Genomic DNA, 26,001 nt, shown 5'->3' with positions numbered 1-26,001 from the left:
GCATTTAGTGTGATGAGATTAGACAGAGAGCCAACCTCAGAGGTCAGCCCTACTTGTCTTTGACACAGACTAGCTGTGTGACCCTGGGTAAGTCATTTTAGTGCCTCAGTCAACTGTCTAAAACTCAGAAATGCAGCCAAGGCAGAGGTAGAGCTGCACTGGTGGAGGAAATTTCCTCACTGGGACTTCTCTAGACCAATGGCATCACAGGTCCCATCATCATCATTGGAGGGAGCACAGGATGGTGAATGGAGAGCTGGCCTTGGAAGTCAGGAAAACCTATGATTCAAGTCTCACCCTCAATGAATGGCTGTGTGACCCTGAACAAGTCACTTAATTTCTGTCTGTCTGTTTCCTCAACTATAAAATGAAGATGATAATAGCACCTAACCTTGAAGAGTTGTTGTAAGGATCAAATGAATTAATTATTGTAAAGTACTTAGCATCTCCTATGCTAAGTCCTTTTTTCCTCGCTCCCTTCCTTTCTTCCTTTCCTCCCCCCTTTCCTTCCTTCCCTCCTTTCTTCCTTCTCTGTCTTTTTACTTTCCTTTCTTCCTTCTCTTCCTCCCTCCTTCTTTCCCTTCCTCTCTTCCTTTCATCCTTACTTCTTTTCTTTTTCTCTTCCTTCCTACTTTCCTTTTCCCCTCCCTCTTTTCATTCTGCCCTTCCTTTCTTTTTTCCCTCGCTCCCTCCCTTCTTCACTCATTTCTTTCTTCCTTTCCTTCTCTCCCTCTTTTTTCTTTCCTTCCTCCTTCCTTGCTTTCCTCTCTTCCTTTCCTCCCCTCTTTTCTTTCTTCCCTTCCTTCCTTTTTCCCTCACTCCCTCCATCCTCTCTTTTCTTTCTTCCCTTCCTTCCTTTTTCCCTCGCTCCCTCCCTCTCTCCTCCCTCCCTTCCTTCTTCCCCTCCCCCAGGGCTCTCTAAGACTGTCAAAGCCATTTCCTCACTGGGCCTTCCCCATAGCAATGAAAGCACAGATTCAGAACAGACCAGCACTTTCTGTTACCAGGGATGGCTAGCTGGGGAGAGGAAAGGAATGAGGGTGATGTGAAAACAAAAAGTCTCAGTAACATTCCATCCCTGTGCATTAGTGACACAATGAGTTTTGTTTCTAAAGGGTCCTTTAATGTCTCTCAGTTTTGGATTCCTTGAGGGTTATTGGGAGGATCAGATGAGCCAACAGAGAGAAAACCCAAAGCTCTAAACCCAGTGGTTCTCAGCCTTAACTAGCTTAAGTAGCCTTGGTTGGAAGAAAATTGGCATTTCAGCAATCCCCACCAAGCATTTGTATTTCAGGTAAGAGGCTCATTAAAGGGAGGATGTTATTTGATGTTCCATCAAAAAAATTTAAAATAAAAAAAAAACATTGGTAGCTCTGTCTCATTACAATTGGTTTTCCTTCTAATCATCTATTTTATTTATGTAATTAAAAACATGGCTCTTAGAAAGGAATTCCCTTTGCTTCCCCAGGCAGCCAAAGTGTGGGGAGGGCAGACTGTGATGCAGACAGGGGCCTATCCTGCACTGGACAATTGTTCTGTCCAAAGTTCTAAGGTTCCTTCCGGCTCTGACATTCTGCCTCGGAAGTTCTCAAGGGTGACTGCTTGTAGCTCAAAGACCCAAGCAGCAGGAGGCAGAAGACTTGCATCTGAGTGCTGCCTCTTCTCTCCTAATTATGTCTCCTTCCCTCTCTGGGCTTCCACTTCCCCATCTGGAAGATGGGGATACTAATTCCCTGTTCTTACTCTCAGCTAGGGAGGTTTGGAGGGAAGGCCCTTTGCTAGACCACAGCTAAGGCTATCATGAGGATCTTAAGCGTGGCTGGACATGCCAACAAGTGCGCTCCCAATTCAGTTCCTGGTTATCTGCCGAGACATGCAGGTTGCGAGGGAGCCAGCAGTGTGGGACCCCATTCACGGGGGCTTCTGAGGGCCTGGCCAGTTGGATGAGCTCCTTCTGGGCATCTTAGTGGGCATGTGATGGGTCATCGTTATGGAAAAGCCTTGGTGTGTGCCAGCAGGGTGGGGGTGGGGGAAGGCCAGGGGAAGAGATGGGCAGCAGATGGGAAACAGTCAGTTCTGGCCAGCAGGCCCACGGGCACATGAGCCGTGGGGCATCTCTCTGAAAGAGGGTGAGGGAACAGTCAGAGAGGTGTAATTGCTACAAATTAGGCCCAAGGAGGGAGAGGAGAGGGCCAGGCTTTATGCACCAGGCTCTTTGTGTTTGCTGGGCTGATCACCTCTAATAAGGTACCGGGGTGCCAGGAATAGGTTTGCCTTTCTCCCATTCTGATTTCTAAATCAAAGTGGCCTAGTGAGACTGTTCTTCTCTTGAAAAATGAAAGTCCTTGAAGGAAACAGCATTCTGGGAGTTGGGTGGTGGGATGGAGGTTTGGAAAGAGGAAGAGAGGGGAGGGACACTGGTTCTAGGCAGATATAAATACAGAGAAATGAAGCCTGGAGCTTGAAGTAGCTCTCCTCCCTGGCCACTGGCCAGGGCATAGGCAAACTGGGTTGGAACCTTCTGGCCTGGTGCTTGGGTCAGAGAACAGGAGGGTTCCGGGCTAGGTGCTGGGGGCAGAGCACTGGGCTAAGGGCTAGGGAAAGGCAAAGGTAGAGATCTGTGGGAAAGAGTTAGGCTCCTCTCAGCAACTGACTAGTCAAGAACCCCTTGGAAAATGATGTTGCCTGAATGGCCTGAGAGAGAAAATACGATAATTCCTGCTCATCTCTGGGTAATGTGGAATAGGAAATTTACTGAGTAGATTTGGCGCAGGCTGGAGCTGAGATGGGCAGTGTGGAGCCCAAAGGGAGCAGGGAAGAGGCAGCTCTTGCTCCAAGCCCTAACAAAGGCTCCAACCTCTCCTCTACTCAGAGACTTTTATATACATCTAGCTTATCAAAGTGAGAACAACTCAGCTGTCTTCTGGAAGATCTCAGGGCCTTGAGAGAAGGGAAAGCTGAGAACCTAGGCACTGACTGGCTAGTAGAGTGTAGCTCTGGGGACATAGCTATGTGGGTGGCTTGCCTCCAAGCACCAAATCACAGAAGCATGGATTCTGAGCTGGAAGGAATCTTATAGGCCATATAGTACAACCCTCTCATTTTACAGATGAGGAAATGAAGGGGAATGAGGGAGAGAGCTTGACTGCAAAGCCAGGGCTGTTCCCAGTAGACTATGTATCTTTGCATTTTTTTATATTTTCTGTTGCCCTGGAGAAGTTTTGTATATTGGGTTATACTTTGAGTTGTCTCAGGTTTTAGGTCTTGAATACCTAAAGGGGACAGGCAGTGAGGAATAAAGCTGTATTACAGTGGTACCATTGACAACATTCAAGCCCCTGCCTATTCTCTCCACCGTGCCTGGGTCAAAGGTGTCAGCTTCTACACATTCCTCAAAATTTAGGGCAGGGCCTGGAGCAGAACTGTGTCCCTCAGTCCTTTGACCCCAAGTTGCTACTTAAGCAAATAACCCTGAGATTTCCTAGTGACAACCACTTACTACTACTCAATGGGTCTACCCAACCACAGAGGGTCCTGTGGCATGTTTGGGGGATCCTGACAGACTTAGTGGGGATGCAAGGAGGTAAAGTGGCCCAGGCTGTGTAAGGTGGCCTGTGTCTAGAACCTTGATTCTTTCTCAGGATTATGTGATAGAAAAATCTGCTCCCAAAACAAAGAGTCTGAACATACCTCCAAGGGTCATTCCTGCTTCATAGCACTTTCGGAGCCGACATGACGGGCAATTTTTCCTTCTGAATTTATCAATGGTACAATCATTCCTGCTGGCACACAGGTACTTTTGTTTTCCTAGAAGAGCAAAAGACAGAAGCAGATGGACCTGTTAATGTGTCTCTGGAGTCTCTCCTTGAGTTGTTTCTAGGCAAGAGAGGCAGAAAGATAAAATCTGACTGATGAGTGAAGGAGACAAAAGACCAGCAGGTAAAAACTGAAATCCAAACCGATGATTACAATGAACTGGTAGAGCACTGGTGGGAAATTGCATAAACATCCAAGGTAGGAAAGCATAGAATAATGAACAAATGTACTAAATCAGGTGCCACTGTCACTATTACTGTCAAGGCTAAAGTAATCACTTATGATACTTTGTCATCATTAAAACCACGAGTACTCACGAGTAAATGATCACAATTGAAAATTACCACTCTTCTGTTATTTTATCACAAGGACTCGGGTAAAGCCAACATTCCCCCATACTCACACTGGTAATTAAGGCTCAGTGTCTTCCTGATGCTTTTTTTCACAATAACAGTATAGGTCGGAATCTATAATAAATAACTCCACAGGGATAAACAAATGGTTTGGTGATTGTTGGAAATCATTTCTCAGTATGTAAGATGTAGAGATGAAAGGAAGGGGAAACCCAGTCTTTCTGTAATGGACCAACAAAAAAGGAAGAAGGATGGTGTGAGTTGCAGGGGTGAGGGGGTTGAGGGGTTGGGGTGTGTGAAAGCATTTGTTAGATGACTCTTAAGATCTTTGTAAGCTCTCATGATCAATAGCCTGAGCCCTTTGAAGCTCCCAGTGGATGGAGGAAGACATCAAGCCAACAAGTCAACAAAGCATTTATTAAGGGACAACTATGTACCTGACATTGCGCTAAGGGCTTTTAGTGTAAAAAGTACATGTTCCACTCCTTCCCCTTCCCCCTTCCCTTTTCTCTTTGGTTAATGATTATTTTTTCTTGGGTGGATAAGGTAAGAGGAATGTGGACTTTTTTGTTAGAGGGTTTGGTAAACCTTTGGGTAGAGAGAGAAGAAAGGAGATTTAATGGGAACCAACACCTAGGGGCAAGATGAAAGAAATATTATAGGTGATATAGTGTTTGAACTGGGAGGGACATTAACACATAGCACAGGGAATCTGAGAGCTGGAAGAAACTACATAAAATGTTAAGTTAGAAGGGAGGGGTATTTCAAACAGATTATCAGAGCGAGAAGGGCTGGTACCGTGTTTCCCTGATAATAAGACCTATCCCGAAAATAAGACCTCCCCTTACTGTGTAAGATTCCTCTAAAATAAGCCCTCCCCCGAAAATAAACCCTATTGATATCCCCTGAGCTATACGGTACCCTCTGTATTCACCGTCCTCCCCCCCCCCCCGTGAAACGCACGCCACGCTCGAAGCTGCATCCAATCAGAGCTGCAGCAGTGAGCACGTCATCCTGTTCTTCCCCAGTGATTTGCTTATTGAATAAAGGTACATTTTTTTGTTTACATTTACCTGTTTATTAAAATTGCTGTCAATGTTCATTAAAATAAGCCCTCTGGTGTTTTTCTGTCCAAAAAAAAAAAAATAATAAGACAGTGTCTTATTATCGGGGAAACACGGTAGGAGGGATTTTAGGACAGAGCAGGTCAGAGCTGAGGATGGTAGGAGCTTTAGAATATGAAATGGCAGAGCTGGGTAGGACAAAGATTATAAAATATCCAAAGTTAGGGAAGGGAGCTTAGAACAAAGAACACAGAATAATGCCAGAAATGGAAGAGACTTTAGAACAGAAACTCATTTAGTTCGACTCATTTTTTCCAGATGATGGAGAGCTGTTTTCTTCTCCCCTTCTTTACTTATAATGGAGTCCCATCTCAGAGACAGTGAAGGCATCTGTTCATCAGACTGCTACACTTGTGGTGTGAAATGTAGTCGGAGTGCCTTCCAGGGACCACCTGTCAGTCTGTGGCAAGAACTTTGGTCCCCCTGCCACTAGGTAGCGCCATTAGCCTCAATGCTAGTAAAACCGAACTCTTCACTAGCAGTTATCTCATCTCTCTTAATTTCTGCTAAGGGCTCTAACATCCACACAATGATATATGTGGTGTGTTTTGTATTGCCCTGGGGTGCCAGCTCTTCAACAAGGCAGAATGCAGTATATTCTGGGACAGTGTCTAAGACATCGCCTGTCTGCTTAAGAACTCTGAGCCAGTGAGTGCCTGGCAGCACCTGATTTGGAACCATTTTGCTATTATTAAACATATTTGGGCCAGTGGCCATTTGTTTGCCTTCTTTATTTAGTCCCACTGGAAAGAGAGCATGGTGGTAAAGACCAGGAAATGGGAATCCTTATCCCGCTTTCCTGCAAACTGGTGCATTGTTCTCAACCATCTGTGTAGAAAGACATAAGATCATAAAGTTGGAGTTCTATAGCTGGAAGGGAACTCAGAGGTCATGGAGTCCAACTTCTTCACTTTACAGAAGGGGAAACTGAGGCTCAGGGAGGTGAAATGATCTCTTAGAAGCCATCTAGTCCCACCCCACCCTCAATTTTACATATGACTTAACATTCAGATGATTTCACTGAAGTCAGACAGGTAGTGAGAATGTCAGAGGCAGGATTTCAAGTGCTATTTCTGATATTGTAGGGGGTGGAAATCATGGTGGACCAGGGAGCTGGGAGGTATCAGAAGGAAAGCTGTCTGAGGGCAGAGGCCAATTCTGCTTTCTGTTGAATGGCCTACATCCCATGGTAGCAATCTGAACCCCTAATTTCCTGTTGGAGGCTGGTTCACAGGCTTCTGGCTGCCCTGAAGCCCCCAGCTCTCCTGTCATCTCCTAGGTGATCAGAGAAGCAACAGCACTAACACCCACTTCTCTCCAGTTCTCCATCCTTGGGGGGCTACTAATGTTATACAGCCATGCTCTTTGTTTGACACTGTTAACCTCCAGCAGCCAAATTATATCAACAACCTATAATCAAGGTCCATATCACTGAGCTCTCTCGGAAAAGAATAATCCCCTCTCTCTGGCTGCAGGAGACGAGGTCATGATGTGGCCTTGAAAAGCCAAGCAGGCACTGAAATACCTGGTCATTTTGCTTATTAGAAGCAGATTAGAATGTCCCCGACCCTTTGAGAACCAAGAATGATTGCCCAGAGACCAGGGAGGAGGACCTTTCAGAGGCAGCTGGCTCAAAATCTCTGCACTGCCCATGGCCCTTGCCTTCTCTCATCCCTATTTACCATCAGACCCTTTAGAGACACTGAGGTTTCCCCTGCAAGAGCCTCAGAGACCAATACAACTGTCACTGGAGTCAGACAACCTTGGCTTGAATTCTTCCTCTGATGTTTGTTCTGTATGACCTTGGACAGGGCCTCAGTTTCCCCATATGTAAAGTAAAGTTGTGGGCTTGATGTCATCTGAGGTGTCTTCTATGATCTTAGATATAATTGCAGACAAGTCATTCTACTTTCATTAGTATCTGTTAAATGAAGGGGGTGAACTCGATGGCTGCCAGTGTTCTTTCCAGTTCTATGTCTGGTAGGCTCTGATTCTCTTGGTACTAATATGATGGGCCTGATGGCTGCTCCTACACAGAGTGGCGCTGCGACCCTGGGACTGGTTAGGTTTCTCCACTTTGTTCACTGTGCATGTCATGATTACAGAATCTCTGATGCAGAAAAACCCAAGAGGGCATCTGGTTCAACTGGTATCTCAGCAGGAATCCTGGAGAACAGTCATCCAGCCTCCAGTGACAGGGGGCTTACCGCCTCTCAAGGAAGCTGATTCCATGGCTGAACAACTCTGAAGGTTATAGGAAGCCCCATCCTTGAATACCCAGATTGAATTCTGGGACCAGGCAGAGGAAGTTTAACCAAGGACCTATACAATGGTGGCGATGGGAAGGAGGTAGGGTGGGTTTGAGGAGTCACCTACAAACCAGGATTGGCTGGATGGTCTTGACCTATGACCTGTGGGCACACTGAGGAACACCGGGCTTAGCCTTGCCTTTGTCAGAGCATTACTAGCTGGGAGGCACCTTCATGAGCAAGTAAAAATTAATAATTAATTAATTAATGCAATCAGATGAATTTCAAACTGGTTGGATAACCAAACTCAAAAAGAAATTATTTGTTAATGGTTCAATTATCCTATGGCAGGATGTATTAATTAATTAATAAATAACAATAATAACTTCCATTTATATGGAGGTTCCAGGCACTGTGCTAAATTCTTTACAATTTATCTCATCTAAGCCTCACAACAATCCCAGGAGGTAGGTGCTATTATGATTTCCATTTTACAGATGAGGAAATGGAGGCAGACAGGTTAAATGACTTGCCCAGGGTCACACAGCTAGTAACTGTCTGAGGTGGGATTTGAGATCAGGTGTTTCTAACTCAAAGCCCAGCTCTCCATCCACTGTGCCACCAGCTGCCAACTTGACAGAAGTCAAGAAGTCCTGTGTCTGAATTCTGACTCACACATGAGTTGTGTGACCCCCAAATTATTTTTACCTCAGTCTCCTCATCTGTAAAAAAGGGGGGTGATTAGATTTTGATGGTCCCTAAGGCCCCATTCCAGCTCTCAACCTATGATCCCATAATCTTTGTTTACCAACAAGGAAATATCTACCATGGTGCAGTGGAAAGAATGTTAGATTTGGGTGAAGGGACATGGGGTCAAGTTATATGTTCTTAGACACTTTAGAAGACACTTTAATGTCTTCTCCAGTGTCGCCAGGATTCCTCTCCAACACAGTTTCATTTTCCTGCTCTCTTTTATCTTGGCTCAAGAACCATACATTAAATTAAACACACACATACCATTTCACCAAAATGGGACGTCAAGTATCTCTCCCCTGAGTGATGTTGACAGAGGCAAGAAGGGAGATGAGCTATATGGCAGCAGAGGGCTGCTCTGGGGTCAATACCTCTGTCTCCGAGGCTCAAGTACATTTGCACGATGCTAATCATCGGCGCCCATAAAAGTCAAATTCTTCAGAGTAGGTCTCAATGAGGCCTGGTTCCTCCTCTTCCCAGAGGGCTGTTCTACTGGCTGAATTGAAGGGCCCCAAACTTGTAAGTAAAACTTGTCTCCAAGGACCCAACCTAACCCCCAGAGAGGAAGCCAGCGCTAGTTATCATAATCATCTGACTTGACCTCTCTACTACTTGGGATGCCGAGAGATGGTGAGAGCTTCACTTGGGAGTCAGGAAGACCTGTGATTGATTCCTGTTTCATTTACTACCAATGTGATGGTAGGCAAGTAACTTAACTTGTCTGAGTCTCAGTTTCCTGAAATGAAAACAAATGGGTTGGACTCAGAATCACAGAAGTTGAGAGTTGGATGGGATCTCAGCAGCCATCTAGTCTAACTCATATGTGAAAGCCACTAAGACTGGCCAAGTGGTCATCCAGACTCTTCTTGCAGATCTTCAAGGAAGGGGAGCCCATTACCTCTGGAGGCATCCACAGTTCTCATTGTTAGGAAGTCTGCCCTGACGTCAGCCAAGATTGGCCACTTTCTACCTTCTCCTTTTTCCTCTTTCTCCTCCTCTCTATCACTTCTAGTTTTGCCCTCTGGTGCCAAACAACACAATACTTGCACCTCTTCCACTTGCAGCCCTTCAGATACTTGGATAGTCTTCTTTTCTCCAAGCTAGCCATGCCCAGTTCTTTCAACAGCTCTTCATATGTCTTTAACTCAAGAGCCTTCCCCCATCCTGGCAGCCCTCCTCTGGATATCCTCTCTGGCTTATCAGTGCCCTTAAACCATGGTGCCCTAAACTCAGCACAACACTCTCTTTGAGGTCTGATGAGGGAGAAACTACTGCTTCCATATTCCTGAAAGCTAGTGTTCTTTTGAAATGCAGCCCATGATCCCATGAGCTATTTGGCTATCCTACCACGCTGCTAACTCATGACAACTTTGCAGGCCACTAAAATCTCCAAGTTCTTTTCAGTAAGACTTGCTTCTTCATGCTTCAGCACATATTATACTGGTGACAGTGATTTTTCTGCACCCAAGTACAAGACTTTACATTGATCCCTGCTGATCTATATTTGATTAGATCCAACCCAGTGTCTAAGCCAGTCTAAAGTATTTTGGATCTTGGATCTGTCATCCAGTGGGAGGACACCAGCTATTTCTCCCATCTTTGGTTCACATGTGAAGCTGACCTTATCCAAATCATTGAAAAAAAAACATCAACAGCCTAGGGCCACATACAGATAGAGCTCTGGGGATTCTTTTTTTTTTTTTGTCTTTTTGGAGGGAGGAAGGCAGGGCAATTGGGGTTAAGTGACTTGTCCAAGGTCACACAACTAGTAAGTGTTAAGTGTCTGAGTTTGGATTTGAACTCAGGTCCTTCTGAGTCCAGGGCCAGGGCTTTATCTACTGCAGCACCACCTACATGCCCCCTAAGGATTCTTTAATGGAGACATCCTGCCATAGTTGAACCATTAACAAATAATTTCTTTTTGAGTCTGGTTATCCAGCCAGTTTGGCACTCATCTGATTGCATTATCATCAAATCCACATCTTTCCATCTTTTCCACAAGAAGAGATGAGATACTTGCTCCAAAGCTTTGCTAAAATCTAGGGAATCTTTGCTAAAATCTATCTCCAGCATTCTCCTCATCTGCTAGTTTAGTCATCCTATCAAAAGAAGGAATAAGGTTAGTCTGGCATGACCTGTTCTTGAACATAACTGTCTTTTTTCTTTTTGGATGGGGAAGGCAGGGCAACTGGGGTTAAGTGACTTGCCCAAGGTCACATGGCTAGTAAGTGTTAAGGGTCTGAGGTCACATTTGAACTCAGGTCCTCCTGACTCCAGGGCTGGTGCTCTATTCACCATAGCACCACCTAGCTGACTCATAACTGCCTTGTTCTAGATGTTTGCCAGTCATTTCTTTAATGGGCAGTTCTAGAATTTTCCCAGGAATCAACAATTCTCTTCTTTTCACTTTTTTTTTTGGAAAATGGGGACATTTGCTCTTCTCGAATCTTGTGGTATCTCTCCCATTTTCAATGACCTCTAAGCTCAAAATCTTAGACCTTACGAAATCTCTTCTTTCTGGATACTCTCCCCGGGGAATGTGTATCCCCTCACCTTTGCCCTGGCCAAGTATCACAGCTGCTGTTACTCTAGCCTCTACACAGGACCACCAGGGAACATGTGTGGGAGGAGCTAGTCCACTGGGCAATGCATGACCTGGGACTGTGCAGCCTCATCTTCTCTGGGCCATTTCCTATCCTGCCATCTAGATACTTTCTGCCACTTTCTATAGCCTACTCTAAGAATCGCCATCATATCATTGCTCTCACTGCTTCTGGAAAGGAGAGTGTCTACAGACTTCCTGGCGATTAGGCTCACCATCCTCCTGACTTCACACACTCCAATTCCCTGGGCTCCCATTCCCTATATGTGTTGTCTCCACCGTGAGAATGTAAGCTCTTTAGGCGTAATGACTGTGTTCCTTTTGTATTTGACTCCTCATAACTTAGCACAGCACCTGGAACACAGTAACCACTTTATTCATTCATTCATTAGTTCATTCATTCATTCTCTCCTCGCTTTGCTTCTCAAGCACTGTTCTTTCTTGATTCTCTTCCTACCTCACGGAGGACCCCTTTCTTTTTCTCTACTGAATAGCAACAATATCCCTAGCTGGATGTACTAGAAATCAAACACTATCTGTCTAAAACAAGCCTCATTATCCATCCCCATTTCCACCCCTCCTCCATACTTCTCAACCACCATTCTAGACACTCAGGTCTGTGACCTCGATGACACCCTTTTACTCTTTTCTCCCTCACCCCTCATTCCTAATCATTTACCAAAGCCTTGACAATTTCCACCTCCATAACACTTCTTGAATCTGTCCCCCACTCACATGGCCATCCTTCTTGTTTGGCCCATCGGGGATCACATCTGAGCTGGCCTCCCAATTGGTCTCCCAGTCCCTGGCCTCTCCCATAGCCAATCCGTCCTGAACACAGCTGCCATGAGTTGTCCTAAGTAAGACAAGGCTCACCATCTCACTTCCCTGCTTCAAAACAAAAGAAATCAAAACCAACCAGACAGCTGTGGTTCCCTATTGTTGCCAAAATAAAATATGAACTCCTCAGTTAGTCTGGATCTCATCTACTTTTTCAGACCTTTCATTTCACACTCTGATGTTCCAGCCAAATTGACCTGTTAGCTGTTCTTTAAACTTGACATGTCATCTCCCACCTCCACACCTTTACCCAGGATACCTACCATGCCTGGAATGCTGTCCCTCATCACTTCTATCTCATGGTATCCCTAGCTTCCTTTAAATGGCCCCTCCATCCCAAGATCATTTTGTATTTACTTATCTGTGTACATGTTGTATCTTTACATCATTCCTCCTGCCACCCTTTATAGTTGGAACATAAGCTTCTATAGGTGGAGACTGCCCAACTTTTGGCTATATGCCCAATGTGCTTCATGTCTGTTGAAGTGAACTGAATACCAGCTTCCATTTCTTCATCACTCTAGGGATCTAAAAATTCTATTAGACCCGAGTTCAAATCCTGTTTAAACTTCCTGGGACTCAGTTTCCTCTTCTATAAAAGTGAGGGAGTTGAGTCAGCATTTGAACTTCTGAGTCTACTACAATGAACTACCTATTTGTACTAGTCCTCCCACCTCCCCTTCACACAACCCTTTTACAGAGAGCTGAGAACAAAGGAAGTGTTTATGAAATATCTGGTGACTGACAGACGATTTGCACTGATGAGGAGCTATCTATAGGGCTGCCTGGCCTTTGTTCCTTTATCTTTCTACACGCTGACCCAAAGGACTATGGGCTCAACTTCCCTAAATAAGTGTCCTGTTCTTTAACTGGGCTCATCAGCCATCTGGCTTAATCTTTTGGAAATGAAACCCAGGTCTGTGGCCTACCTTCAATGTTTCCTAGCTTTGTGGCTTTGGCCTTGTTACTTCAACCTTCGAAAGCTCAGTTTCCCCTTCTGGGAAATACTTTGGCCTTCACTGACTGCACAAAAAAGGGTTTAGTAGGAAATCGGCTGTGTGTGTGTGTGTGTGTGTGTGTTCACTCCTACCTTTCTCCTTAACACCTGCAAGCATTCCTCCTTCAGTTCAACGGTACCCCATGGGGTTTGCCAATACAATCGAGGCTGGTCTGAATGGCTGCTCCTTGAGCATTACATTGTAAAAACATTGCCGTTTTAATTGTGATTCATGCAACAGATGTGTTCCTGAAAACTCTGGGAAAATCAAATTCAATCTGAAATGCCCAAGGAGAGCTGATTATTTCAAGGCACCCTGTGTCGCATCCTTTCAAACAGAAAAATAAATCCTTCAAAAGTGAATAAACACCTACTACTAGGGTTTCTCAGGTTCATGTTTTCTGATGAGTCCACCAAAATCAACGTAGGAATCACTGTCATCATGTTTAACACATTGCTGATCTTCTATTAAGAGGCAGAAGTCTCTCCCTTAATATTTCCTTGCTGGCCACCATTGTGGCAGAGTGTACAGTATCTGTATACCAGGAGAATGAGTCAATGGGAAGGTTGCCTGGGCATGGATATTAGGGAAGGAGCTCCAGATTTGGAGACAGAGGGTCTCAGTTCAAATCACCATTTGTCAACTTACTGGTTGTGTGACCTTGGGCTAGTCACTGACCTTCTTTAGGCCTTAGTTTCATCATCCACCAAATGACAAGGTTGGGTTTGATGTAAGTCTGATGATTTTCTGCATTTAGGCCTGGAGGAGGAGCTGGTAGTATCATCAGTGCCATGCAACTGTAGATTCTGAGTTGAAAGAAGTCATATGGGTCACTCAAGAACTTCCCTCTACATCTCTGACAAACTCAGCTTTAATATCCTCACTGACAGGGAGCTCACTACTATTCAGGGCAACCTGTACTTTTGATAAATGTTTAGTCAACTGGCACTTAGTAAGCACTCAGTATATGCTAAACACTGGCAATACAAAGAAAGACAAAGATGGTCCCTGACTTCAAGAAGCTCACATTCTAATGGGAGAGGCAACAGACAAACAACTATGTACATACAAGAAGTTATATAGAGAGTATATAGCTGGTGCTCTAAGAGGGGAAGGTATGAGTACCAAGCTCACCTCTCTAGCCTGACTACACATTGTTCTCTTCCTGTACATGAAGGTCCAGTCAACTGGCCTTCTTTACAATATTGTACTCCTGCCTTGGTATCTTTGCACTGGCAGGTCTTCCACTTCTTCACCTCCCATTAGTAGAATCCCTTGTTGTCTTCAAGGCTTAGCTTCAGTACAACTAACTCTCTCTCTCTCTCTCTCTCTCTCTCTCTCTCCTTTGTAGCTCTCTCCCTCTCTCCTCTCTCTCCCTCCTCTTTCTCTCTGTCTCTGTCTCTCTCTGTCTCTCTCTCATTTTCTGCCCTCCCAGAGTCTAGTGTCGTTCCCCCTCAATGGCTTTATATCTGTCTGTCCCCATGTACCACTTGTTTTCCCAGCTTATGAAGCACCCTGAGGGCAGGGACTATTTGTGATTTTGTCTTGGTGTTCTCAGTGCCTAGCATGATGTTAGGAATGTCATAGGTGCTTAATAAATGTTTCATGGATCATAGATTTTTCTAGTTGAGAGGAGATCTTAAAAGCCATTGAGTCCAATCACCATTGGGATCCTCCACAGAGGAAGAACTGACACTCAGAGAGGTTAAGAGCTTTGTGTAGGGTCACCATTACTAAGGATCTTAGTCATGACTCTGTATCCAGGGCCTTGTCCACTATCCTACAATGCTTATTGGGTGATTGCTTGATACTCACCTTATGGATACCCCTAAGGGGAAACCAGGTATTTTCAGCATTTCCTAGTTCCTTGGCTGATTTACCACAAGGTATTTGTCAAATGCTGGCGTATTGGCTAGTGACATTCTCAGAGAATGAAAAAGTGCCCTGTGTATGTGTGTCCCCTCTGCTGACACGGGGAGTGAGGGTCCAAATTCCTCCCCAGTGAGCAACCCTAGAGTAGTACAGTTACCACCCAATGGGGAAAAAAGGAGTCCTGGGACAGGGGCAGAGGGCTGGGGTGGGGGTACTTACTCCTAGGATTCAAGGGTAGAGCTTCAAGGACATGACTACAATAGAGAAGAGATTCATTTTACTGATCCAGGGGCCTCCCTCTTGCCCCTGCCCTTCCACCCTGAAACCTTCATGCTGAAGGCCGAAGGCTGACTGAGTGCCAATCATGATCTTTCAAGTTGATCCTAGACTCTATCCAGCCCACTTAAAGATTCATCTCTGCTTTAAACTGGTGTTTGCCCCTCAAAGTTAGCATTACTCAGGCCTACTTTTTTTTTTGCTTTTTTAAGGGGGGAAGCAGGGCAATTGGGGTTAAGTGACTTGCCCAAGGTCATGTGGCTAGTAAGTGTTAAGTATTTGAGGTTGGATTTGAACACAGGTCTTCCTGACTCAAGGGCCACTGCTCTATTCACTGTAGTGCTACCTAGCCTCCCCATCAGGCCTACTTCTTGACTGGGCCTGGTCTCTTGGGTATGGAAAGTCACATTTTTCCCCATAGGAGGAGTTCTCCACGGGTCCCCCATGAGGATTCAAACTGAGAAGTCTGTTCTAAGGGAAGATAACAAGCTCTCCCACTGGAACTTTGGTTCTAAATCTAGAGTCGAGAAAGGATTTCAAAGGCTATCTAATTGTCTTCTCTCCTGCTCCCTGATTCTCATTTTACAGATGAGGAAACAGAGGAGGAGAAATTATTTTTCCAAGATTATTCACAGGATCAAAAGTCTAGAGCCAGAAGGAACACAAGAGGTCATTTAGTCCAACTGTGACCCACAGTTTAAGAAGCACTGAGGGATCATGAGTGGAAAAAGTTTCAGAAGCCTTGGTCTATTCTAATGCCCTCTTTTATGGCTGAGGGAAGTTACTTTCTTAAGATCATGCAGATAAGTGTCAGAAGTGGGATCTGAACCCAGCCCCTGTAACTGTGCAGGCAGAATAGCAGCTCTGATGCCCATGGAGCTGAACAGTGGCTGAAACCCAGGCTTTCTGACTCTCATTTCTGCATTCTTTCTACCACATCATAACCAACAAATATACACTAAGCAACTAGAGTGTTCTATTAGTCATAGAAAAAGAAATGAAAAAAATGTCAGAGTTGGAGGAAATGACAGGATTCAAGAACTGAGAGCTGGAACAGGCCTGAGAGTTTCTTTATGTCAATCCCTCCCATTTTATGTATTAGACTGTAAGCACCTGGAGGCCAGAGAGCCCTTTCTGCTTCTTTTGGTATCCTCGGTGTTTAGTACCAGGTCTGGAATCCAGTAGGAGCTTAAAAAATGTTTATTGATTGACTAGCCCTAAGACAGAGTAACTTGGTCATGGTCACACAAGAGGAGAACCAGGATTAGAACCCAGGTCCTCATGTTCCTTCACAGAACCCAACAAGTATATGAGTAAATGGTATTTTGGTTAGAGGAATGCAAATCTTCTGATTTATATGTCCAAAGTTCTTTTCTCTATGTCACAGCCCCCACCCAAGGTGTCAGGCAATGTGCTTGGGGTTACACTTAGGGGACTCAGGGGACACAGAAGCAGAATACATGATCCCTACCTTCAAGGAGCTTATAGTCTGGGCAAAAGAATGGAGGGTTGTTTAGTCTGGAGCAAAGGAGACTTAAGAGGGCCAGGAAGGGCCCTCTTAAGGGGACTCCTGAGGGCAGAACTAGGAACAATGGGTAGGAGTTACAGAAGGCTATATTTCAATTCAATATAAGGGTGAAGCTCCTAGTCATTGTGGGATATACTATCATGGTGGGTAGTGAGTTCCCTGTCATTGGAGGGGTTCAAGCAAAGGCCAAATCTCTACTTGTTAGGATGTTGTAGAGAGGACTTCTGCTCAGGTACCAGTTAGACTAGGTACCCGCTCAGGCCCTTGTCAGCCCTGACAAGTCAGCCCTGACTCTAGTTAGAGAGATAAGATGTATGGCTGTTATTTTGTGTGTGCTCAAGACCATTCATCCATTGGGTCAATAGACACTTCTGTTCCTCTTTGTGCACAGCCTTGTGCTATAGGGCATGGGGGAGATACAAAGTTTAGATGAGACATAGACTCTGCCTTCATGAAGCCTAGTAGGAGGGTTCATATATATATATGACACATATATCCAGTAAATACTTTATAATTAGGTCAGAGTCATAGCTTTCTTTGAGATCTGAGGGGGAAGGCTATTACAAAATGGGGCTTCCTGGAGGAGGTAGCATTTGAAGTAGGCTTAAAGGATTGGTAAGAATTCAACAGGGGAAAAGGAGAGAGGTTGTTTCAGCCCTGGGAAACAGTTGAGCAAAGGCATGGAGATAGGAAAGTACAGGCTGTGCTTGGGAGTCAGGGAATAGTACAGAGTACTGGAGCTCTGGGACATAAACGGAAAAGTGCTTGGAACATGGAAGGCCTTACACACTGGGTAAAGAAGTCTGAATTTGACTTGGGTAGGCAAGAGGGAGTCAGCAAAGACTGTTGAATGGAGGAATCCTGGTGAAAGGCAAGGCATAATGGTATCATGGAAGGATTCCTGGCCCAGGTGATTCTAGGTTCAAATTCAGACTCCCACATTTACTAGCTTTGGGACTACAGAAAAGTTGATTGACCTTTCTAATCCTCAGTTGTTTTATCTGTGAAACAGAGATCATAAAATTTGTAGGTTTCCTGGGAGCCAAGTGCTCTGCCAACCTTTCAGGCCATGTGACCAGAGGTGCAATTAGGCATGGGGAATGCTCTTTCTGCCTAAAGGTGTGAAGGGGAAGCTGAAAGGGCCCTGGAGTCTAAGCCTCACTGGCCTCCGGCATTCCAGCCCTGGGGCCCTGTTTGCTTACAGCTGGCTGCCGCCTGTTATGTAACCACAGGGACATCTGACACAGCAGGAGATGGATTAATGTTATGTCATCAAGGGCCAGTATCTAGAGGACAAAACAGTTGTACGTCAGAGTATCTCTTCATCAACTTGTTTTTTTAATCAAAATTGCTCATCTCTGGCTTTCTCCAAGGTTCTAAGCATCATAAAGTTACTTCAGATCAAGGTGGGAGATCCAGATGCCAATCTGTGGGGCTCATTTACAAAGGTATATGCACGTGTGTAAATACACACATGTACACACACACGATGTCTCCTGCTGCTGCTGCTGGGGCTTCCTCAGATGGGATTTTCCGGCTTCTGAAGAGAGGCCTTATCAAGATGTTCACTTTCTAGAGTTGTTTGAAAACACCCATGCTTCCTAATTGCGGCTCAGAGAGCAGAGGTGGGCCCTGGAAGGTGGACGGTTCACGGGGTGGCACAGCACCCCCCACTGGGACTCCAGAACACCAGGCCAGAAAGGAAGGACTCAGAGAGCTGCCCAATGTACAGTGGCCTTGGGCAAGTCACTGCCCCTTCTGAGACATCTAAGAAGGTCACATGAGATGATCTCTAAGGCACAGACCAGCACTTTATATCCCATTTCATTCTCTTAACAACCCTGTGGGAAGTGGCCAAGGACAGGGTTTCCCATTTCACAGATGAGGAAACTGACATTAAAAGAAACGAAATGACCTGAAGGGATAATGTCCAAGGTTAAACAGATAGTAGCAATAATAATATTAATAGCTGGCATTTATGTAGCACTTTAAAGTTTCCAAAATACTTGCCAATATTATTGCATTTGATCTTTACAACAACCTTAGGAAATAGGTGCTATTCTTTTTTTTTTTGTTTTTGCTTTTTGGAGGGGAAATGCAGGGCAATTGGGATTAAGTGATTTGCCTAAGGTCACACAGCTAGTAAGTGTTAAGCATCTGAGGCTGTATTTGAACTCAGGTCCTCCTGACTCCAGAGCCAGTGCTCTGTTCACTGTGCCACCTGGCCACCCCAGTAGGTGCTATTCTTATCCCCATTTTGCAGGTGAGGAAACTGAGGCAGAAGTTGGGCAGACTTGCTCAGGATCACATAACTAGTGTCTGAGACAGGATTTGAACTCGACTTCCTGAGCCCAAGTCTACTGTATTTAGGGCCAAGATCCAAACCCTTATCCTCTAACATGACATCCAAAGCTCTTTCCACTATATAACAGGGATATCAATAAGTCAATCAACAAACATTTAATAAGCTTCTACTAAGTGTCAGGCCCTGTGTTAGGTGCTTGGATATAAGACTAAAATGAAACCGTTCCTGCTCCATCTTGCTATAGTTTTGACTATATTGCTGGGTAGTCATTTTCAGTTGTGCCCAAGTTTTAGGACCCCCTTTTTTGGGCAGGGGTGGGATTCTTGGCTAAGATACTGGAGTTGTTTGCTATTGCCTTGCCCAGCTCATTTTACAGATGAGGAAACTGAGGCAAACAGGATGAAGTGACTTGCCCAGGGTCACACAGCTAGTAAGAGTCTGAGGCTGGATTTGAACTCAGAAGACGAGTTTTCCTGATTCCAGGCCAGGTGTTATATCCACTGCAGGGCCACCTAGCTGCCCCTCTTACTATATAGATGACAATAATCTTGCCAAAGAATCCTAGCTCTGGAGCTGAGGGGACATCTGCTCAAACTTTGATGAGTGAAAAAACAAGGCCCAGAGAATCAAAGTGATTTGTTTAAGATCACAGAGAGAGTAGGTGGTAAGTTACAATTATTAATGAGGACCCTAGCTCTAGAGCACAGAAGGCCATCTAGTTCAACCCCCCTCCCCAATTTTACAGAGGAGGAAACTGAGGTCCTGGGAGTGGAAGCAAGTCAGTGGCAAATCTGGGATTTGAACTCAGGTCTCTGGACTCCAAGTCTCATGCTCCTTCCCCTGTACCCTATCTGCTCTCTATGTCAGGGTGCTATAAATGCAGTCACCACTATGGTTTTCTTCTTTGTGGGCATCCCCCCCACCTGTTTGAGCTTTCTCATTAAGAGGCAGCTGCTTGGCCCTGATTATTGCCAAGGCTTCTCTCCTCTGGGTGTGTGAGGTTCCTCCTGCCACACACCAAGGCCCACACACAACCCCAGCTACCATCCAATCTAGGGACTGGCCTCCTGGCAAACCCAGGAAGATGTCCGCAATGCTGCTGACAAGAGGGATGGTACTAACAGGGCAGATTCAGCAGAGAGCCAGGAAAATGAGGCCAGGAGGAAGAAATAAGTCTAGGGAAGCAGAGGCTGGTGGGGCCTTGTAGGCTAAAGAATTTAAGAAGCCAAGCAGTGCTAAATGGTCAGTGGTGTTTGATGGCCAACAAGGAGCGGGATGAAGACACCATGAACCTGAGCAAGTGCTGGGAGTGGTAGCTGGGGCCCTCCTGTCAGACCTAGCAATGGAGTCTCTACTAACTGGCGCCGGGGCCCTTCTTCCTTTTGGGAGTCATGGCTAGGGGGGATGTTGTAGAGGTTACCACAGAAGCCAGGGGATGTCTCGGTACTAGCTTGTCATGAGGGAAACTGAGAGGAAAAAGGACCCAGTCTCTGCCCTCAAAGAGTGTCCACTCTGGTCAAGAAGAATATAATACATGGGTAGTAACTTGCCAAAAGACACAGTTAGACTTTCGCTATAAGGCCAAAACTTGGCCTATGCCCTTCTTGTGCCAATTGTTGCCAGACTTCTTAAACATCTCTGTGAAGGATTTCCTTCCATGTCCCTTAGCTTGGCTTTACTTCTACTCACTGACTCGTTCAAAGAGCAGTTATTAGCACCTACTGTATGCTAGGCACTGGGCTAGGTGATATGGTCATAGCCAAACCAAAAATATGTTCCTGTCCACAAGAGCTTATATTCTACTGGTGTGTGTATGTGTGTGTGTGTGTGTGTGTGTAACCATATATACCACCCCCACACCCCAACAACACCAAAAGCATTTATTAACCACCTACTGTGTGCTAGGCACTGGGCTAGGTGCTAGGGTCACAGTCAAACAAAAAATATGTTCCTGTCCACAAGAGCTTATATTCTACTGGTGGTGGTGGTAGTGGTGGGAATACCACATACACCCCCACCCCAACAACACCAATCAGCAAGTATTTATTAAACACCTACTATGTGCCAAGCACTTTGATACATGCCAAAGATACAAATATCTATCAATAAATTTATAAGCATTTTTAAAGCAATTACTACATGCCAGATACAATGCTGGGTTGTGGGGATAGAAAGTAAAAAAAAAAGACAATGCCTACCTTCAAGAAGCTTACATTCTGGGGAGAGGAAACAACATGTGTATGGATAAGTAAGAACAAAAAAAGGAAATTATTTGGGGAGGAGAAGGGAGAACTAATCTAGGGACTCAGGAAAGGCCCCTTAAGGAGGTAGCCCTGGAGGGGCAACTTAACAAGATCCATAGGTTCTAAGAGGTGGAGGTGAGAACCTAGGGATGAGAACAGTCAGTACAAAGGCATGGAGGAGGTAGATGGAATGTGGTGTATAGGGAAATGGTAAGTAGACCAGTCTGGCTGGAACAAGGAGTATGTGATGGGGAGGAATCTGACACTGTTCTGGAAATATGGGCTATAGTTGATTTGAAAGGCAATGGGGAGTTACTGAAGATTACAGGCAGAGAGTACGGGATGTGGTCAGGCATGTGATTTAGGATGATAGGTCTGATAGGTATGTATAGAGAAGGAGAGACAGAGAGAGATAGGGACAGAGAGATAAAGAGAGTTAGAAAGACAAAGACAGAGAGGGGGAAAAAGAGACAAAGAAACAGTAAAGAGGGCAGAGACAGAGAGATAGAGACAGAGATATAGAGACAGAGACAGAGTAAGAGGAACAGTAAAAGAGACAGATAGAGAGTAAAAGAAACAGAGACAGAAAGAGATAGAGACAGAGTAAGAGAGACAGTAAAAAAACAGAGGCAGAGAGATATAGAGAGACAGAGATAGAAAGATACAGAGAACCAGAAAGACAAAGACAGAATGAGAGATGGGGAAACAGAAAGAGACAGAGACAGATGGAAAGAAACAGAGAGACAGAGAGAGATAAAGTGTTAGAGACACAGAGAGACAGAGCAAGTAAGCAAATTCAGTCTAAGGGGGGAAGTGCTAGATGGGGCCTGACCTATAATCATTAAGAGCTTCACTGAGGGGCTTTACACTTCCCAGGCCCAAGAGCCAAGGCCACCACAACATTGTGGTTCTTTGCATTTTTGAAAAAGAACACTCCAAACACAGGTCAGGTCTCCAAAGCTCTGGCTGTCCTTTAGTCAGAGGAGTTGAAGTCTAGTCTCAACCATGTGGTGGCCAAGTAATTTCCCCTCCCAAATCTGTGAAATGAGGGGCTGGGCCTATATGACTGGCAAAGTCACTTCCAGTCTCCTGGAAGTCACTTCCAGTCTCCTTTCATCTGGATGAAAAGAGGAAATGATCATCCAGAGGGTTCCAAATATCTGAATTTGGGGGGTTGTGTAGAGAATGGGGAATGGGTGGAGTCAGTCTGAGGCACCCAGAGCAGCAAAGCCAATTTAAGAAATGTTTCTTCCCTCCCTCCCTCCTTCCTCCCTTCCTCCCTTTCTCCCTCCCTTCCTTCCTTCCTTCCTTCCTTCCTTCCTTCCTTCCTTCCTTCCTTCCTTCCTTCCTTCCTTCCTTCCTTCCTTCCTTCCTTCCTTCCTTCCTTCCTTCCCTTCCTGCCTTCCTTCCTGCCTTCCTTCCTTATGTTAATTACTAAAGGATTGACAAGCTAGGCCAATAGCTAATGGGATTAGAGCTTGGAAGACAATGACTTTCTGTCTCTCTTTTAAGACCTAGGACAGAGGCTACAATTGCAGGGTGGTGGTGATTTCTCATTTGAAGCATGGGTCTGCAGGGTAACTGTGGTACTTTCTTCTCCAGAGACATTAAAATATATGCCTGGAGTGATTGAAGTACTCTTCTGCCAAGATTAGCAAACATTTCTATATCATTTTAAGAACTGCAAAGTACTTTACAAATATTACCTCATTTGATCCTCATGTCAATCCTGGAGTTAGGTGCTATTATTATTCCTACTTTACAGATGAGGAAACTGAGGCAGACAGCAGTTAGGTGACTTACGCAGGGTCACACAGCTATATGTGGCCAGATCTGAACTCAAGTCTCCACGAATCCATTGTTCCTACCCACTGGACAACTGAGTCACCTCAAGAGGTAGAAGGATGAACTAAAAGCTTTTTCCAAGTTCTACCCAGCCAGAGAACTCACACAATCACAGAAATTGTGAGTCAGAATGGGCACCTCAGTGATCACCTAGTCTAAATCACAGCTAAAGGGAATCTACATTATAATCTGTCAGAAAGGATCACCCAGTCTCTGCCAGAAACCCCCAGAAGGAGGAACCCTTCCACTCTGGGACAGCCCAATTTATTAGGAAGTTTTCTTCACACCAAGCCTAAATTTGTTGCTTCTACCATTGAATGTGAGTTGTTGACCTCTGGGGCCACACAAGCTGAATGATCCCTACCCCATGTGACAGTCCTTGAAATATTTGAAGACAGCTATTACGTCCCCTCTGAGGCTGGTCATCTCAAGGCTAAACATGCCCATTTCCTTTAAAAGGTCCTCAGCTGACACAAACTCAAGGTCCTTCTCCATCCTGGTTGCCCTCCTCTGAATGCTCCCCCCAGTTTATCGATGTCCTTAAACTGGGGTTGAATATAATAATCCAGACAGGTCTGACCAGGGCAGAGGAAAGCAGGACCTGGACCGCCTCCTAATTCCCTGAAACTAGGCATTTCTTAATGTAGCCAAGATGGCTTTAGCTTTTGAAGGCTGCTGGGTTACATTGCTAACTCATGTTGTTTGCACTTGCAGGCCAACACCAGCAAACCACGATGCCCCTATCAGGTACTTGGGAGGTTGATTTCTTGAACCCAAGTACAAGATTTTATATTGATCTCCAATGAGTTTAGTGGATTTCATCTTACTCATGTGTTTGTTATTGACAAGTCATCTGAACCTTTATCCTAGTCATTGAGGAAGATGTTAAAGAGCAGAGCAGAGATTCCTTGGCTGCTCCACTGTATTATCACTGAGCCCACAGGTCTCCATCTTTTTTTATTTTTGCTTTTTGGAGGGGGGGCAGGGCAATTGGGGTTAAGTGACTTGCCCAAGGTCACATGGCTAGTAAGTGTTAAGTGTCAGAGGCCGGATTTGAACTCAGATCCTCCTGACTCCTGGGTTGGTACTCTATTCACTGTACCACCTAGCCACCCCACACAGGTCTCCATCTTTTCCATAAGAAGTGCAGGAGATACTTTATCACTGCTAAAATGTAGGAAAACTATAATGACAATATTCCCTTCAACTACCAGTTTAGGGACATTCTATCTCTCATCTCTGTTCCTTTCACCAAGCTAGGTGACACTGCAATGGATGGAGCACTGGGCCTGGAGTCAGGAAGACCTGAGTTCAAATCCAGCCTCAGACACTTCCTAGCTGTATGACCTTGGGCAAGTCACTTCACCTCTTTCTGCCCCAATTTCCTCACCTGTAAAATAAGGATAATAATAATGTCTATCTTCAAGCATTGTTGTGAGAATTAAATGAGATAATAATTGTAAAGCTTCCCTCTAGACTCAGCTTAAGTGGCTAGGGCCTTGAAGGTCCCCTCCATGCACTGGTTCTGTGATTAGGTGCCTATTTATATACATGTGTCTCCCCAATCAGAATGTAAGTGCCTTGAGGGCAAGAACTGTTTTTTATTCTTTGTATACCCAGGGCTTAGCACCAAGTCTGACACAAGCAAGCACTAAAGATAAGAAATGATTGACTGATTGACTGACTGTAAAAGAGGAAAAAGTCTGGCAGAACCTCATGAAGCCATGTTGGTTCTTCCCAATTAGTTTCCTTTTCTAGATGTTTGTTGTTGCTTTTTTTGTTCAGTTGTGTCCATTTCCTTCTCCAGTGGATGAAGGCAAACAGAGGTTAAGTGACTTGCCCAGGATCACACAACAAGGAAGTATGTGAGGTCAAATTTGAACTCAGGTCTTCCTGACTCCAGGCCCAGCACCTAGCTTTCTAGATGTTGACTAACCATCCTTTTTCTACTTTTGTCCAACGCCCAGTTCTCTATTCTGCAGTTACAGATGCCATTCTCTTCCCTTTTCAGAAAATTGGGATATGTATCTTGTAGTGCCTTTCCTGTTCTCCAGGATCTTTCAAATATCATTGCCCCAGGGGCTCTGCAAATACAGGACAGGAAGATGTGGTTCTTCTAGGTCAAGTGATTCAAATTCCTGAAGGGAAGCTAGAAGCTCTCTATCTCCTTATTTACCTTGGAAGGCAGTTCCTTGTTAGTAATTTTCGTTCTATGATTTCTAGTCCAAAGACCATTCTCCTTGATGGAGAAAACAGAAAAATGGGAATTAAATAGTTCTACCTTGTCTGTGTAATGGTATCAAACATCCCCCCCCCCCCAAGCAAAGGGCTCATTCCTTTTCTTTTGCTTTTTTGGAGGGGGGAAGGCAAGGCAATTGTGGTTAAGTGACTTGCCCAAGGTCACATGGCTAGTTAGTGCTAAATGTCTGAAGCCGGATTTGAACTCAGGTCTTCCTGACTCCAGGGCCAGTGTTCTATTCACTGTAGCACTACCTAGTCACCCCAAAGGCATTATTCCTCCTTTAATTCTCCTCTTTACCCCAACTGAACTTAAAACAAACCAAAACCCACAACAATACCTCACCATTTTCATTTCATCATTCTTAGCTTTCCTCACCAATCTCAGATTATTCTTTAAAAGTCTTGAAACTACTGTTATAGGATACATGATACATCCATCATCCTCCCCATGATTCCATCTTCTATATATCTTGCTAAAATTTCAGGTGGTTGGCTTAGTTTCCTGTTAACACCCACTGATCTCTTCAGAAAACTCCCATTCATCTTCCTCATTGGAACTGTTAACCTCTGGTGTCTTCTGAATTTCATTTATGAGTATCTGTCATGCCTCCTTGAACTGACTTCCTCTGTAGAATTTGGGTCCAAATCTTATCTATTTTCCCACTGAATTCTCTGAAATATGTTTTTCTTACACGTAGGTTACATGTCAGACTATGGCTGGCTTTCCTCTTTTCTATGGAGAAATCAGATCGAGAATAAAACTTTTTTTTAGTTTCTTCCACCTTTTGAAAGACTAAATTATCATTAAGGCAAAGTTATTAGCTGCACTGTTTGTTTGAAGGAGGGAGGGAGGGAGGGAGGGAGGAGGAGGGAGAGAGAGAGAGAGAGAGAGAGAGAGAGAGAGAGAGATGGATAACTTAAGTCTTATAAATGGCTTGTAATCTTTTCCCTGAACT

The 26,001-nt window shown here is 44.8% G+C and overlaps 1 protein-coding gene across 1 annotated transcript in view; it reads right to left on the bottom strand.

Moving 5' to 3' along the window:
* AR (androgen receptor) overlaps nt 1-26,001 on the bottom strand; it is a 226,762-nt gene that overhangs the window by 45,027 nt on the left and 155,734 nt on the right. Inside the window, exon 3 of the mRNA XM_069100407.1 lies at nt 3,691-3,807. Coding sequence (XP_068956508.1) covers nt 3,691-3,807 — 117 coding nt within the window. The remainder of the gene's footprint in view (nt 1-3,690; nt 3,808-26,001) is intronic.

The sequence above is a fragment of the Petaurus breviceps genome, unplaced genomic scaffold (genome assembly GCF_028583685.1).
Source record: "Petaurus breviceps papuanus isolate PSGF00001 unplaced genomic scaffold, PetGlider_PUasm1.0 400, whole genome shotgun sequence".
Lineage (NCBI taxonomy): Eukaryota > Metazoa > Chordata > Mammalia > Diprotodontia > Petauridae > Petaurus > Petaurus breviceps.
The sequence above is the reverse complement of the archived record's forward strand: the minus strand, read 5'-3'. Positions and strand labels throughout refer to the sequence as shown.